The sequence below is a fragment of the Nannobrachium achirus genome, assembly GCF_963921795.1.
Source record: "Nannobrachium achirus genome assembly, chromosome: 19".
NCBI classification, from domain to species: Eukaryota; Metazoa; Chordata; class Actinopteri; order Myctophiformes; family Myctophidae; genus Nannobrachium; species Nannobrachium achirus.
The window spans coordinates 41,126,967-41,142,351 of record NC_137826.1 but is presented as its reverse complement, the minus strand read 5'-3'; the positions used below and the strand labels follow the sequence as shown (position 1 = coordinate 41,142,351).

At 43.8% G+C, this 15,385-nt stretch overlaps 1 protein-coding gene across 7 annotated transcripts in view; it reads left to right on the top strand.

Moving 5' to 3' along the window:
• The window catches only part of emsy (EMSY transcriptional repressor, BRCA2 interacting), a 30,028-nt gene extending 17,819 nt beyond the window's left edge, over positions 1-12,209 (top strand). For 2 of the 7 annotated variants that reach the window (XM_080749147.1, XM_080749142.1), the window contains 8 exons: positions 956-1,111; positions 2,763-2,977; positions 3,699-3,863; positions 4,302-4,598; positions 5,077-5,349; positions 7,507-7,813; positions 8,279-8,445; positions 10,093-12,209. In XM_080749147.1, the coding sequence (XP_080605273.1) occupies positions 956-1,111; positions 2,763-2,977; positions 3,699-3,863; positions 4,302-4,598; positions 5,077-5,349; positions 7,507-7,813; positions 8,279-8,445; positions 10,093-10,287 (1,775 nt within the window). In that variant the 3' untranslated portion in view covers positions 10,288-12,209. Of the gene's footprint in view, positions 1-955; positions 1,112-2,762; positions 2,978-3,698; positions 3,864-4,301; positions 4,599-5,076; positions 5,350-7,503; positions 7,814-8,278; positions 8,446-10,092 lie in introns of all 7 variants that reach the window. The other 5 variants (XM_080749146.1, XM_080749141.1, XM_080749145.1 and 2 more) reach the window with 4 other exon arrangements.
• Positions 12,210-15,385: the final 3,176 nt, after the last annotated feature.

The window sequence follows — 15,385 nt, the reverse complement described above, 5'->3', positions numbered from 1 at the left end:
TACTGTACAGACGGTACTCATACAGTACAGCAGGGTTCCCCAATTAGTTTTCCCCAAGGGCCGAATAATGTCTCGGGTACCAAGCCGAGGGCCACAACATTGCAGGGGGCGACGGCGGCGTTCCTGCTACTTCAGCGACAGTTCAGATATCGTCTTTGTCGGGTGAAAATCTTGTATGTCCAAAACCGTTAGTTTTGAATTTATAATTTTTGAAATGATTTAAACTAGTGAAAACAGCCGATCTACAAGCACACGTAGATCTGCTGTTTTCACTACTTTTGTGCGACGGCCTTGTATGATTTGCGAAAGAACGTACAAATTTGGAGATACGAGATTTCCAGCCGACAACGACGATATATTAGTGTTGTTGCTGCTCTTATACCACCATTATTACTGGGGTTGGTGTGGGCCAGACAGTAGCCCCCCACGTGCCGCAAATGGACCGCGGGCCGCTTATTGGGGAACCCTGTCATACAGTATACGTCACTTAGTTGATTACTTCTACTGTATGTGGAGAGCCTTCGGACCATGTTTATCTCTCATCCTCGCTATAGCAGCTCAGAGCAGAGCAACCCACTCAAACTAAAGCAAACAAGCGACCCAAAAATATTCCCAGTTCTCTCTCGCTCTCTCTCCTCACAGCTGACTCTTCCCTCCACATTGTGCAGTTGTTTCCCCTGGACCCAGCAGCTATCACATCCTGTGTTTTTGGCAAACGTTGGCCTATTTTTTGCGGAATGTTGTCCTATTGTGACATTCCCAGAATACTGTAGGGACGTTATAACACAAATGGTCTCAGAAATGTCATAAAAGCTTAAAATTTAAAGCCTAAAGCCTCAACCTGTGATTTCTTCAGCAGGTTTGGAATGCTATTACCTATTTTCAGGCATGAGATTTTATTTTGCTTTATTCCATGCGCTAGGATTTTAAGTGAGAGTTTTGTCCCCCCTGACAGTGAAGGAGAAGGGGGAGGCCAAACCCAGGCAGCACACCATCGACCTCAGCCAGATGGCAGTGCCCATCCAGCTGGCACAGGAGAGGAAGCAGAGCCAGGAGTCGCCCAGACCCTCCACCTCGGAGGCAGAGCCCAGCACAGAGTACCTCACAGCAGGTGAGCCTGGGCCGCATGTATGCATACGATACCGACTTTGGAGAGCCACCTATGCCAGGGGTCTTCAACAGGGGGTCCGGGACCACTACTAGGGGGTCCTCAGCGTTACTACAGGGGGGGCTGCCGTATCTTTGTGTAATCGGATATTTTCTTTTAAGATTAACCACTTGAACCCTGCTTCATTTCTCTCTCAGCTAAGGGGTCCTTGGGCTGAGAAACATTGAAGAGCCCTGTCCTAGAGATGTTTCAAGATACCAAATATTTCATATATTTGAAAATTCGATTAATGTTTCTATTTTGAGGACATTTAACATACAAAGTGAACAAGGGGTTGGGCAGACTGCTGTCTGTCTGTCTTGAAAAATTGTTAAACATACGGTAGACATAATAATAAAACCTTCACAAGAAAAAATGAACTGTCCACTCGGTCTAAGAATACTGTGCTTCACAACTCCTTTTAGTGCTCACAGGCATTTTAATCAGAAAAATGTTCTTCTGGTTGCCTAGTAACTGTGCCAGTTCTAACCAGCTGCAGCCCAGACTTGGTCCAGATTCAGGTTGCTGCATAAGGTTCCAAGCAGGCCTGGGATTTCTTCATTTTAGGGGCAAGGCCACTTGGCCTTTGGTTTTGTCAATTCTTTGAGGGCACAATGGCCAAATGCCAGGGCAGGAACGCAAATCAAATAAAACACGATTTTAGTCCATTGAAAGAATGAATTGAATTTAAGGGTTAAAGATAATAAATAAATACATTCATGGTATTTACAATCTGATCCATGCTCAGCCCTGCACCAATCAAAGTCACTTAAACTCAGTGGAGTTAAGATGACAAGAAAGAGACACTGGTGTCTACATGACAAGAAAGAGACACTGGTGTCTACATGACAAGAAAGAGCCACTGGTGTCTACATGACAAGAAAGAGACACTGGTGTCTACATATTGACAAATGAGACAGAGGAGAAAGTGGTGCAGTCAGCTGGGGCATTAAGGCCACTGGCCTCAGGTCATGGCAGGGCAAGGCCAAACTGAGGATCAGCGACCGCCGTGGCCTCCCTGTCGTCTTTGCATTCACTTTGAAGTGCTGTGTGTGTATGCATCGCCTCCTCGTTCACGTCTCGCAAGTAAAGCCTGACTTGAACTTCGTCGTACGACGTGTCTTTGGTCACAATAATCGTGATATGAACAGGGACATGCTGGGCCCCTGATTCAGCCCGGGAAAAAGAGTTGGAGAGGCCCTCATTGCGCGTTATAGAGAGAGATCTCTACTCAAAGATTTGTGACAAAGTGACAAGCCAGTGGGCCAATTACATGAGTTATATTTCGTCGTTTCAGGTGGAAACCTTGTATGTCCAAAACAGTTTGTTTTGTATTTATCATTTTAAAAATGATTTAAACTAGTGAAAACAGCCGATCTACAAGCACACAACGCCTCGCACCGTGAGGCGTTGTGTGCTTGTAGATCTGCTGTTTTCACTACTTTTGTGCAAACAGTTTAATTTTTACTTTTGTGCAAACAGTTAAATTTTTTCCTAATGGCCAGCCTGGACCGGCCGGGAATGAACCGGCCGTTCGGGAGTTGTCCCGCTTTTCCCAATAGCCAGCACGTCCCTGGATATGAAATGTTCATATCGTCCCCATCCCCACACACAGGTAAAGGTGGCAGGGTGGGTGTGTCCTCTGAGGACGGCGAGGCGGTCCTGTCCTCCAGCCAGCAGCAGCAGCAGCAGCAGCAGCAGCAGCTGGTGGTGAAGCCCTTCAAGATCATCAGCCAGGTGGCCATGGTGGCCAGCAAGGCTGTCCCCACGTCCTCCTCCTCCGTAGCAGCAGCAGCCGTCCCCTCCTCCGCCTCACACCTCAGCCAAACGGTGAGGACACACGCCAAGACATAACTCCACCACACATCACTAGGGCTGTCACGATTATTATATTACGACGCGTTGTGAGCTTGTAGATCTGCTAGTTCCACTATTTTTGAAAATGTTTGGAAATATATGAACATTTTTCAACATGTAAACAATTATGACTTTTATGACAAAATAATTGTGATAGGCCTACACATCACCACACCACAGTAGGTTTAGTCCATCGCCATATAGGCCATGCAAACTCTTTGTGTCGTCCTAGTCACTAGACCATGCATGTTTTGAATTCACCAGGACAGGTTTGTGTGTTCAGGACTTTATTGCTAGAAACAATACTGTCAGTCTGTTAACCCCTCTTGTGGGACACATTGTGTATGGAGCATGTATGCACTTCACACTGGGTGTGAAGTGAGCGGTTAACCCATCTATAACACAGTTGTATGTATGTATGTATGCATTGCATGCATGTCCCCACAAAAGTACAACATCTGTTTGTCCCCATCAAAGTAGACCAATCTGAATGAATTGACTTCATTTCATTGTAATTAAGATATTCGATAGAAATCTATAATTCTTTTAATGCCAGATTTCGGCAATATGTCCCTGAGCTTCTCATGAAAACTCAGATTGCTTCGTCAGAACTACCTGTTGTATGATGCTACAGGTTGCACAGGGAAGCCACAGCTTCATTAGACTGTGTGTCTGTCGTTTTGTTCTTGAGCAGCAGCCTTCCGACAGCGTCGTCAGTAAGACTGAGACGGTCCTGGAGGCAGGGGAGCTGGAGGGAGACACCTTGGACCCCCAGACCGGGTTGTTCTATCGCTCCAGCAGCCAGGCCACCATCATGGAGCACCTGCAGCAACCCACCCTGTCCTCAGTGGCAGCAAAGGTACCCACATTCTTTACCTAAGGAAAATTAGCTTAATGTAAAAAAAAATCTCACTCAACAGTAAACAAACCAACATAAGTGTACACAGGGTATCTGCACATTTATAAAGTGACAATTTAAGGATTTTCAAGACGGTTTTAAAACCAAACTGGCCAAACTGTCAAATATTAAGTAAGGAAGAGGCGAACATTGTGAAAATAACAGATCTACATGCTCACAACGCCTTGCACTGCGAGGCGTTGTCAGCATGTAGGTCTGCTATTTTCACAATATGTATCTGTGGAACCGAGTCACATTAAATATAATACCTACAATTCCAAAGGCTTGTCAGTGTGGGGGTCCCCAGTTCAAATATGTTTATTTTTGGTGTCACGGCCTGCAAAAGGTTTGAGAACCACTGCTTTACACCACTGCCTGTCCTGTCCTCAACCCCCCCAGCCCCAGCCCCAGCCTCAGCCTCAGCCCCAGCCCCAGGTCCAGCTCCAGGCCCAGCCCCAGGTCCAGCTCCAGTCCGCCAGTCAGTCTGAACCCGAGCAGAGACGCCAGGCCATGCCCGTCGCCCCTGCCGCCACCCACGCCCCGCCCCCACCGATGCCCCAGCTGCAGAGCAAACCTGCCCAGCCCAGCCAGCCCTGCTCCTCCACCTCCTCCTCCTCCGCTTCCTCCTCCTGCGCCTCCTTCTCCCCCACCAAGAAGATTCCCAAACTGCAGCGAGAGCCCCTGTCGCAGACCAAGGTTATAAATAGTTTGGGATTTTTCCATTGTTGTTTAGTTTTAGTAAGTTTTGACTTTGTTTTTCTTTTCTAATTTAGTTAGTTATGATTAGTTTTTAGCACCGGTTTGATATTATAAATGTTCTTATTTTTGTGACAATGCTTAGTTTTAGTTTTTATTAGTTTTAGTTTCTTTTTTTCATACTTTGGGTTATTTGTCATGTGCAGGATTCAAGAAGGTCAGAGTAAGTATGCCTATTGTGTAATAGAAACGTGTAGAAAATATATACTGTATTCAGTTACCTAAGGGAATTTTGTCTATAATTTCAGTTTGTTTCAGTTAGTTATGTAAACAACGCAGTTATAGTTGGTTATCGTTTTATTCTCATGTTATAGTTTTTATTTAGTTCAGTCAACAAAAAATGTTTTCCCAATTTCAGTTTTCGTTATTTCTTTATTTAGTTTTCATTAACTATAACAACCTTTGCTCCCGACCCAAGCCCCTGCTGCAGACCCCAAGTCAGAGTCCCGTCGTGGTGGAGAGACCGTCGCCCTCCACCGTGGGCCCCCCAGGAGCAGCGGTAGGAAAGGCCCCCGGTGGGAGCGCCGCCCCCCTGCTAACGGCCAAGCCCCCCCTGGTGACGCCCCAGCTGCCCAAGCTCCAGCACGCGCCCACCTCTCTCCACAGACCCATCCACACCGTCATGTCCCAGCCCCCCCCGCTGCAGGCACACCATCCTATCAGCCTATCAGAGAAGGCCTCCTCCAGCCAGGTACATACCACCAGTGGTGGGGAAAAATTGCCTGTTTTAAAACTTTTACTTAAAGGCGAACCACCCATTTTCAACATTGAACCATGTCATTAATATACCTTTGAGTTGTTATGTGAGTTGTTCTGTGTTGCGTAGAACTGGAGGATTGATTTGGGGGATTGTATTGCAAAGTACACCGTGATGATGTCATTTTGTGATCCAACTCTCGTTAACTGGTCTGGTTGTCTGTCTGTCTGGAATGATCTCCGCACTCTGAGCGAGCCGGTCGGTAATGTTACATCGCGTCGTGATCAAAATTTAACATCGCAAGGGTACAGATGGAACCAAAATAATCCTTGGAAAATTGTTTATTTTGTTAAAATCAGTTTGTGTCTCTACTCTAATATGTATTTTTAGACACAATAAGCCCATTCCCAAGATGCACTGCTAGCTTTCATGGGCAGATGTGACTTATGGGGGCTAGTAGTGTTACTAAATAGTAATCATGAAATCACAGGCTTATTGTATCTAAAAAAGACATATTTAGCCACTTGTACGCATGCCCCCACCCACTGAAATCAAAATAGATAAAGTAGCTAAAACGACAGAAAGCAGAAAATGATAACATTTTAACACTCATCTTTTCTTTTCTCTAATTACAATCTAAAATATGAACTCTTGTTGTAAAAAACCCCACAAAGTTGTCGTTTAAGAACTAACAGTTGAGCTTGCTGTTTTCAATTTATTATTAGACAACTGGCAATAAAAAGCTGTGTGTTTTATTATGTGTGCGCTCGGTGGGCTGAGGCTATGGTCTTTTAACCGCAATACCTCAACAAAATGTTATAGCCCTTCAGTGACATTCTATTCTACGCAATATGTACCTTCTGCCAGAGGGTTATAAAACCTCTTTCTGCCTGGGATTTTCATCAACTCTGGTTGTTCAGAGGATTGCAGCCTAGTAGTAGAGATACACTGTTTAGGAACTCTGTAACCAGGCTGTCTGGAACAGTGGTTCCCAAGCCTTCCGGGTCGAAACCTAAAAAGAGAGATTAGACCGTTTGCCCCAGGACCCAAACTGGTGAAAATGACAGATCTACAAGCGCACAACGTGACGCTTCGTGCAGCGTTGTGAGCTCGTTGACCAGCTATTTTCACTACTTCATTTACTGCCATTTTGAAACAGCTCCCATCAGGGCTCCCCGCCAGAAGCCTCCATAGACTTCATAGTGCATACTTTATAGTGCACGGATCATGCACGCCCATGCACAGATGATGCACCATGTTTGTGCAGTTTGTTCACAGCTTTCAAACAAAAAAATCCGATTGGAAATCCGTTCAGGCATTCTTGAGATAATAGCCATTATGTTTTACATGTTATGTAATCAAAAATGGCCGCCCTGTTTGAAAGATGGGGTTGTATGGGGGTTGAACATGCAAAATCGCGATTGAAATCATGCGTACTAGATTTGATGGGGTCCAAAAATAATTTTTCAAAAAAACAAAAATTCAATTTTTTTTTTTTTTTTTACAAACTCGTCATACTAGTCATAGGCAGAGTGGACACACTTATATAACTCGTCAAACTAGTCATAGGCAGTAAATGAGTTAATTGTTATTGTTTTTTTGTTTTTGTTTTTTTATTCATGGCATTTCTTTCATTTGTTTGTTTGTTTAAAATGTATTTTTCTTTTTTTTATGTGGGAAAAGAAAATGGGATTTTCAGTCTGTGGCCCTCAAATTGGTCCCAACCCACAGGTTGAGAACCACTGGTCTAGATCAGTGGTTCTCAAAGTGGATTCCAGGGGCTCTGTGGGTTCCTTTAGGGGGGTCTAAATGGACCCTTAAGCCTCTATCATGTCCAAGGTGAAGAGCTATCACCTCACCGCGGTGTAGTTTTCTAGCTATCACCTAAACATGTATAACAAAGCCTAGGTGATAGCTAGAAAAGTACACAGCGGTGAAGTGATAGCTCGTCATCTTGGACTGTGATAGAGGCTTTACAAGTTTGTAACTCTGACAGTGTACAAAAGTTAATTTGGTTCCATTTGTACACTGTCAGAGTTAAGGGGGAGACTTTGACATTTGAAAGTTTGGGAAACACTGGTCTAGATCTCCCCTTCACGAACTTCATTTTTTTTCTCTCTTTGTTCTCAAACCGCCCTCTTATCCCAGCAGCCAATCATCACGCAGAGTGCCACCGTCACCAAGATCACCTTCGGCAGCAGCCACCACTCGTCGGCGGTGTTCAGCAGCAGCAGCAGCAGCAGCAGCAGCAGTGGCGAGGCCACCGCCAAGCTGGTGGTCCCTGAGGCCAGCTCCTCCTCATCCTCCTCCTCTTCTGGAGGAGGGAAGCCCTCCGTGTCCGACATCCTCAAGATCTCCATGATGGAGGCGGAGATCGACCCCAGCGTGGAGCCCATGGTGGTGGACTCCTCCAGCGACTGCAGCCCCCTGGTGGGGGGGAAGCCCCTGGCCGTGTCGGGTAAGGATGGGGACGATGTGAACGTTTCATGTCACGATTATTGTGACCAAAGAAATTGCAATTATCACAAAATATCCCCAACATCCATTATCCCGGGCCGGAACATTTGCCCCAAAACATAGCCGATCTACAAGCTCACAACGCATCGCTATCTTTTGGCAAAGAGATTTGGTAGAGTGTGAAAAATGACTGTATCAAGTATGTCATTTTCCATATTTTTTTCTGTTGATGTATTGATGCATTACCTTGATACTGGATAAAGAGCGTCTGCTAAATGCCTAAATTGTAAAATATAAATTGTCTAATTGGTACCGGATATGCAGCTCGGCAAATAAAAGATGAATTTATCCCAGTGCATGACGGAGGATAATTTCACGATAAATGTAAATCTCCACGATAACGATTATTGTGAGTGTTTTTTTAATCACGATAAAGGATAATAACGATTATGGTCCCCATCCCTAGTGTCGGGGGGACAACAGTTCATCAGCAGCTCTGGGTCTTCCTCCCTGCACCACCACCACCACCACGCTGCCCACCACCACCCCAAGGCCCAGCACTCAGGCCCCTTCAGCCGCCTGCAGGGGGGCCTCACCGCGCAGAGGAGCAAAGAAGACCTGGATGTCATTGAGGTATACGTATATAATAAAAACTATTCCCACAGTAGCCTCGGGATCCAGCCATTTCAAGAAGAAAAGCCTGGGCTAGCCCCCCTGTAACTGTGGTTCACCACATTTTAATTGTATATAACATGTATGTAGCCGTTCAGATATCTTATTTTACATCAGTACTGTTCATGTGAACTGGTTTGTTTAGGCTTATCCGTTATAATTATAAAATCTCTATTATTTATCACTCGTTATCCACTGTGGATCACTTCCTCATTTACTCAAAGCGGACAGCAGCAGGAGTCATGTCCCCCTCCGCGTCCATTCCAGACCCCGGAGGACCTGGTGAGATTTGCCGGGGGCATAGAATGTATGCGTTAGGCGAGACTATTCCCACAGTAACAAACCATGAACCTTTGCAGGTCACGAATGTTAATTTCAGAAGGTGCGAGCATATTTCTCAGAGCACACACACAGCAACACATCTAGTTGGAAATAAAATGCTAAGTGACAATTTAGCTGATGCAACGCTACCATACTTGGGTCAATGTAAAAGTTGGATTTTCACAATATATCGGGTCATTCCCTCTTTGATGGAATAATAATTGTCCACAAGGGGGAGTTGCGTTTCTGCTCTGTTGAAGGGACGCTACATAGAAATGAGTGGACTTGCAGTGTATCTCTACCTAAATAGAGTGATGAACACTGTAATGAACTTTTTGCAGTCCACTGTATTGAATCTCTGTATGATGATGTACAAATTACAGCAGACTTTGTCGTCTGCTGTCTTGATGGCCAACACCTAAATCCCAGTTTTCGCAGTTTTTCCCAAAGCCACAGGTTGCACACTAACTGCATATATGAATCATTTTATTTTCGTGTCTGGCTGCCTTTCACGGCCCTTCCCTTACAGGATTATTCAGACACAATTTAAAGAAGTAGTTTTTCCAGTGCCTACATGCTGACACAAAAATGATAAGCTAAATAAATAAACAAGATAATGGGTTATTATATTGATGACATCAGGGATCTCCATACCGGTATATGGGCATAAAGTGCTTATAGTTATCAAATAAATATTTAACTAAATCACCTTCCAGGGACATACCTACATGTACTTAGTTTTTCTTAAATCATGATTTATCATGATTATACAAATAGAATAGGCAGTACAATAGAAAGTGGGTTTCATCCTCCACGATATCTACACATAGTCTTTGATCTAATTCTGTTCCAGTGTATGGTCCCGTTTCAATGTGTAGTCAAGTGGCAATATTCCAGATTGAAAGTGTGCACACAGAGATCACTGGCTCTTAGATACTGTATTAGATTGTAATTTAGGTTTGGCATTTATTTCTTCCAGCCATTTCGCTCTATATTTTACCCAGTTCCTTGAACATCCCCACATTCACCCTCTCTCTGCCTGTGGATGTTTATAACCGTATGTATGCCAACATTTACCCCTGAGATCACGACTATTCCATTTCACATGGCATCGAGGCGCCAGCTTACCTATCTGTTGTCTTTTGTCCCTCTCGCCCTTCAGTCGTCACCGTAGCTACAGCATATCCAGTTTCTTGCTGCGGTGACAGCAGTGTATTTTATCCTATATCGTCTTACACTTAAATTCCCTCATTCTTCCTGCTTTCTCTTTCTGCTCTCCTCCTGCAGGTGATCCCTCAGTACTCCATCCTGCCAGACTCCAGCCAGTCCAACGTGGTGGTGGAACCCAGCGGCTTCCTGGAGATCACCAACTACACCAGCCAGCAGCTGGAGGAAGACAGCCCCATGGAGCAGGAGGTGGACAGCAGCAACGACGAGGCCCCGGCCACCAGCCCTGCTGACGACAGCTCTGACCAACCCTAGACCACCCGCCCTGCTGAGGATAGCTCTGACCCAACCATAGGCCACCAGTAGCTCTGGTCCATAGCGTTAGAAAGAGTTCTCCTTAACGCTATGGTACTGACGATCCCTTGTGCCTGCAGGAAAGGCTGCACAGCCTCTTGTCTGTAGTAGAAAATAAAAAAAATAGAGTTTCGCTACTCGCCAAAACAAAGACGGCTTTAGGGAGTTGGAAGACTACTTTCCTTTGTTGGGACACTCTGAGCCCCCCACCTCATGTCTAAAATACACTTGTTGGCCAGAAAAGAAAATATTTCACTGGAAAATCAATTTTCTATTGACAAGATCTGTACAGGCCGGCACAGTGGAGTAACTAAAAGGATTTTCTTCCAGTGAAATATTTTCTTTTCTGGACAAAATAGTGTCATTTAGACGTGAAGTGGGGGGGCTCCGAATGTTCCCACTAATGAAAGTAGGCTTTCAACATCTTTGAGTAGCGAAGGCTGATTTCAAGAGGCTGAGCAGCCTGGGCTACCGCGGCTGTGAGCGGCAACGCTCATCGGTGACAAGGAGAACTAACTCCTAACGGTATGGACCAGAGCTAGCCCACTAGCCCACAGAGGACCACTCTGACCAACCCTAGTCCCCCCACCCCCCAGACTGGTAGCACCACCACCAGACATCCACGGTTCTCTACTATACATGACCAAACCCAAAGGTCCAGTACAGCAGTGGTTCTGAATCTTTTTAATGTCAAGGACCTCCGGTTTGGTATGCATTAGGCCACTGCTCTTCTCAAACTTCTGAGACTTCCCCTTAACTCTGTTTCCATTAGTATACCGTCAGAGTTACAGACTTGTATGGGTCAATTAAGACCCCTGTGTAAAGGAACCCACAGCGTCCCTTGCATTATGCCAAGGAGCCCTCCCTTTCGATACTGACAATGATTTATCTCTGGGACAGAGGTGTTTTATTAACTTTGATAGTGGACAAAATGCTAAGGTCTTTTTAAAGTCCTTTTTCGGTTGAGAGGAATGGCGGTCTCAAAAGCGTCACCATGATGATCAACTGATCATGGTATTGTTTTGGGTTTGGATTCAATAATGTTTTAACTCGTCGTTATGCAGTGAGATGCTCTAGATATTCAACATAGGATATTTTTCTTTTTCTTTTTTGTACAATAACGAAGACTCGAAAATCGTTTTTTTTTTATTTTTTATGATTGCTTATTGAAGGGCATCGGCCTGGATGTGACATAGTGGACGGTATGTGAGTGAGCGAGGAGGAGCGCTCCCTTTCAGCTTCATCACGGTCGCCTGAGGAAGAAACATTCAGAGACACGTACGAGTAGGGCTGTCACAATTATTACATAATCGTCTAATCTACATAATCACGATTATTTTTCATAATCGTCATAATCGTTTCCATGTTGAAAAATGTTCAAATATTTTTTTTAAAGTAAAAAATAGTGGATGTATCGCGACGCGTTGTGAGCTTGTAGATCGGCTATTTCCTTTTAAGTATAAAGTTGTCAAATGTCATTAATTTCTTTGTATATTTAGGTTATGTGTCATATCTACCATGTGCAACTTCAAAGCCTAAAAGCCAAACAGAAATGTAATTGTCAACGACAAATCGTTAATCGCAATTATTTGAGTGACAATTAATCGTCATGTAAAATGTCATAATCGTGACACGAGGGGAGGGGAGATGACAGAAACGTTGCTCACGGGACAAAAGCGTGTCGACAAAAGCAGCCCTGTACAGTTTTACTGTTGAATCTCCTCCACACACCTTGCATTGTAACCCCTTTTATTTCAGTCACTTTGACCTCACACAAGATGCATTGTTGCAGTGTTTTCATCACCGTTTGTTTTGAGTCTTCTTAAAGGAGTAGTTCACCCCCAAAATGGCTTTTTTTCTATTGATTACTCAGGCCATGGAGAGTAGAGTTCAATAATATTTTTTGGTTTTTGTCACATTCCTAAGACTAAAATGTGATTACAATAAATGTACCCCCATTGATTCCGGATGGTGACCCGTTGTAACAAAAAACAAAAAATATTATTGAACTCTACTCTCCATGGCCTGAGTAATCAATAGAAAAAAAGTCATTTTGGGGGTGAACTACTCCTTTAATAACCCTTAAAGCCCTGTTTTATACTTTGTCGTACGATGGTACGACGATGGTATCTTCAAGCTCACAACGTGACACTTTGTGAGCTTATTGATCGGCTATTTTGGCTGGTTTTGAAATGTTTGGACAATTTCCCCCTATAATGAATTGCCCAAAATGGGGACGGCGGTTTGTCAGTGGTTAAGAGCAGCGGTTTAAATAGATCCCAGTTATTTGTTTTTGTACAAAGTGACTATTCCAGTACAAATGGACGTGTTCTCTTAGTAAGAAAAAAAACTAAGAGACAGAGACAAACAAAAAAGGCAAACACATTTGTGACTGTGTAGAATAGTTTTGTAAAATGTGAAAAAGATGATGGAGCAAAATTAATTTCTTACCAGAATGTAAAGCTGTAAAACCACCCGTTGGGCCCAGGAAGAAGGAACAAGGCCCTCGACGCGCGTGTTTATTATCGTCCATTTTAACCCATGTGCTGTAAAGTGATGACAGATGTACCACTTTTGTAAAGATAATGTTAATGAGAAACATAACATGTTGAGTGTTTTGCTTTTTGCATAGTGCATTCAAAAAACTATGCATTTCTTTTATACATTTTCCAACTAGAGAGGACTAGTAAAACTGTTATAATAATTTACTCTGCTTAATAAACCAGCTAGTCGAATACGTCAAGATGACTTTGACATGTTTGTTTACTAGATCAGGGGTCTTCAACGTTTTCAGTCCAAGGACCCCTTAGTTGAGAGAGAGATGAAGCAGGGACCCCCACAACCTTTTCAAAGATTCCATATACGTAATTTCATTGTTTGACAGCACAATCATCAGTGTGTTTTGGATTCATGTCAATTTGTGTTTTCAGATATTTAACCACTTGAACCATCAATACTTAATAACTTGACCTATCATTCTGTACTTGGTCTGCTCTTTTTCCCCTCTACACCAAAGCTTTTTGCCAAAAATAGCCGATCTACAAGCTCACAACGCCTCGCAGCCCGATGCGTTGTGAGCTTGTAGATCTGCTATTTTTGGCTAAAGTTCACAGAATATGTATGCTAGAAAAAAACTTTCAATCACGCAAAGATTTGGAGGACCCCCTAGGGGTCCCGGACCCCCTGTTGAAGACCCCTGTACTAGATAATTCAACTTTTTTCCAGTCAGGAAATGTTTATTCCGGAGCACGTGCGAGGGGCTGTTGTAGATTGTTTGTTCACAAGGAGTACATTATTTTCCACAACAGGTGCATACATAACGCAAGCAAGCAAGGAGAATTGTACAGCATACAAAATACGGGATTTACTGGAACAATTAATTACAGGGGTCACACAACGGACTGACTCTCTACACAACACAGACTTTGGATTTCTTGTAACTTAAGAAGATGAATTAGTGTGGTCTTTTGTTAACGGAAATCTCTTGCTCAGTCAAACCAGTTAATCTGAAGCAGTGCCAGCTCTGCCAACCTCGTTGTGACCTTGCTACGGTGTTGATGACTCGTTTTGGTCATAGTCTTTTAAATAAAATGTAATTACATTTTAGTCATCTGAAAAATGTTAGTCTAGTTTTAGTCGACTAAATCTACAGACAAATATGTATTTTGGCGGGACTTGACAGATTTCTTTTTGCTGAAAACAGCAGATCTACAAGATCACAATGCGTCTCAGCACGACACGTGAGCGCAGCACCAGAGTGCAACAAACATAAAATTACTTGTCTTTTAGTTCTATTGGATCTTTTCTCCACTCTTCCCCAAAAGGGTAGTTTTTAGTTTTTATTTACTTTTTGTGTGTGAAAAAAGGTAGTCGACAAACATTTTGTTGCTAACCCAACAAGTTGCTAACCCACAGAACCCATCGTCGTATGCATCAACTGCAACCAGGTTTGTTCTTAACACTTTGCCTGTGGTCTCGGAACAAGCATCCCAGCAGTAGAGGAGCTACATATCATGTTCAGAAACATTTTGAAGGTTATGAATTTATGGCATTCATAATTTATGTTGACTGTGCCTACCTTTCTCTCTTGACAGGACATTAATTACAGTTGGCCAGACACACTTGGAGGTTCTTTAGTTTATGATGACCATATTGGTCCGCTTACTGCGGTGGTTTATGCAACACTGAAGGGTTGTGAATCTGCTAATGCTGGAAGTCGAAACACACAAATAACTCATCATGGCAGAAAGCCAGCCACGAGGTACATTTATTGAGAAATGAGAAGTGCAAATGTGGGTCAAGTTCCTTGCTTACGCATTTAAACCGAATGAATGGACATTTTGACATTTTCAACTTTGACCTTTTGGAATAACTGAAGAGAGAGTCTTGACTTGAGATTCAGGTAAACTAAAAATGTCTCAAATCTCTTCACCACAGTTAACTGTACCAGCCAGATCTGGCATTGAGGCCAGTCTGTTTCCAACAAAGAGCAACATCAACGCTCCACAGTTCAAGTCCAATGATTACACCCGCAAATCCATCAGGTGAGAACATCTCCCTCTGCGCTCTTGCACTTTTTACCACAAAGAAGTCATTATTGTCTCAATGTCTCTTGTGGGAGTCGACAGCCGGTCTGTGGGCTTGTTTTGGTGGTGACTGTGGATTCTTTGGGTTGAGTGAGCCGGCCACACCGTCCAGCATGGGTCTGTTCTTCCCTGACTTTGAAAGTGATCCTGGGGGCTGCGGGCCGTCCTGCGGCCCAGCGTTGGTTGGAGCTGACCCAGAGACATGTGGCTCTGTTTAGGAGCATGCTAACCCCGCCGCTCCCCTCCCCCCTGCACCCCTGCCAAGATGAATGTGTGCCGCACGGTTCCAGTGTGGCTATACAGCTTTCCTTATGCTGCTGACTCACCTGGCTGTGAAATACCCTAAAATAATCCTACCTATCATAGTCCCATATGTCCCATATCGTCGGGTGGAAACCTTGTATGTCCAAAACCTTCCTTTTTTTGTTATTATTTTTAAAATGATTTAAAATAGTGAAATTAGACGATCTACT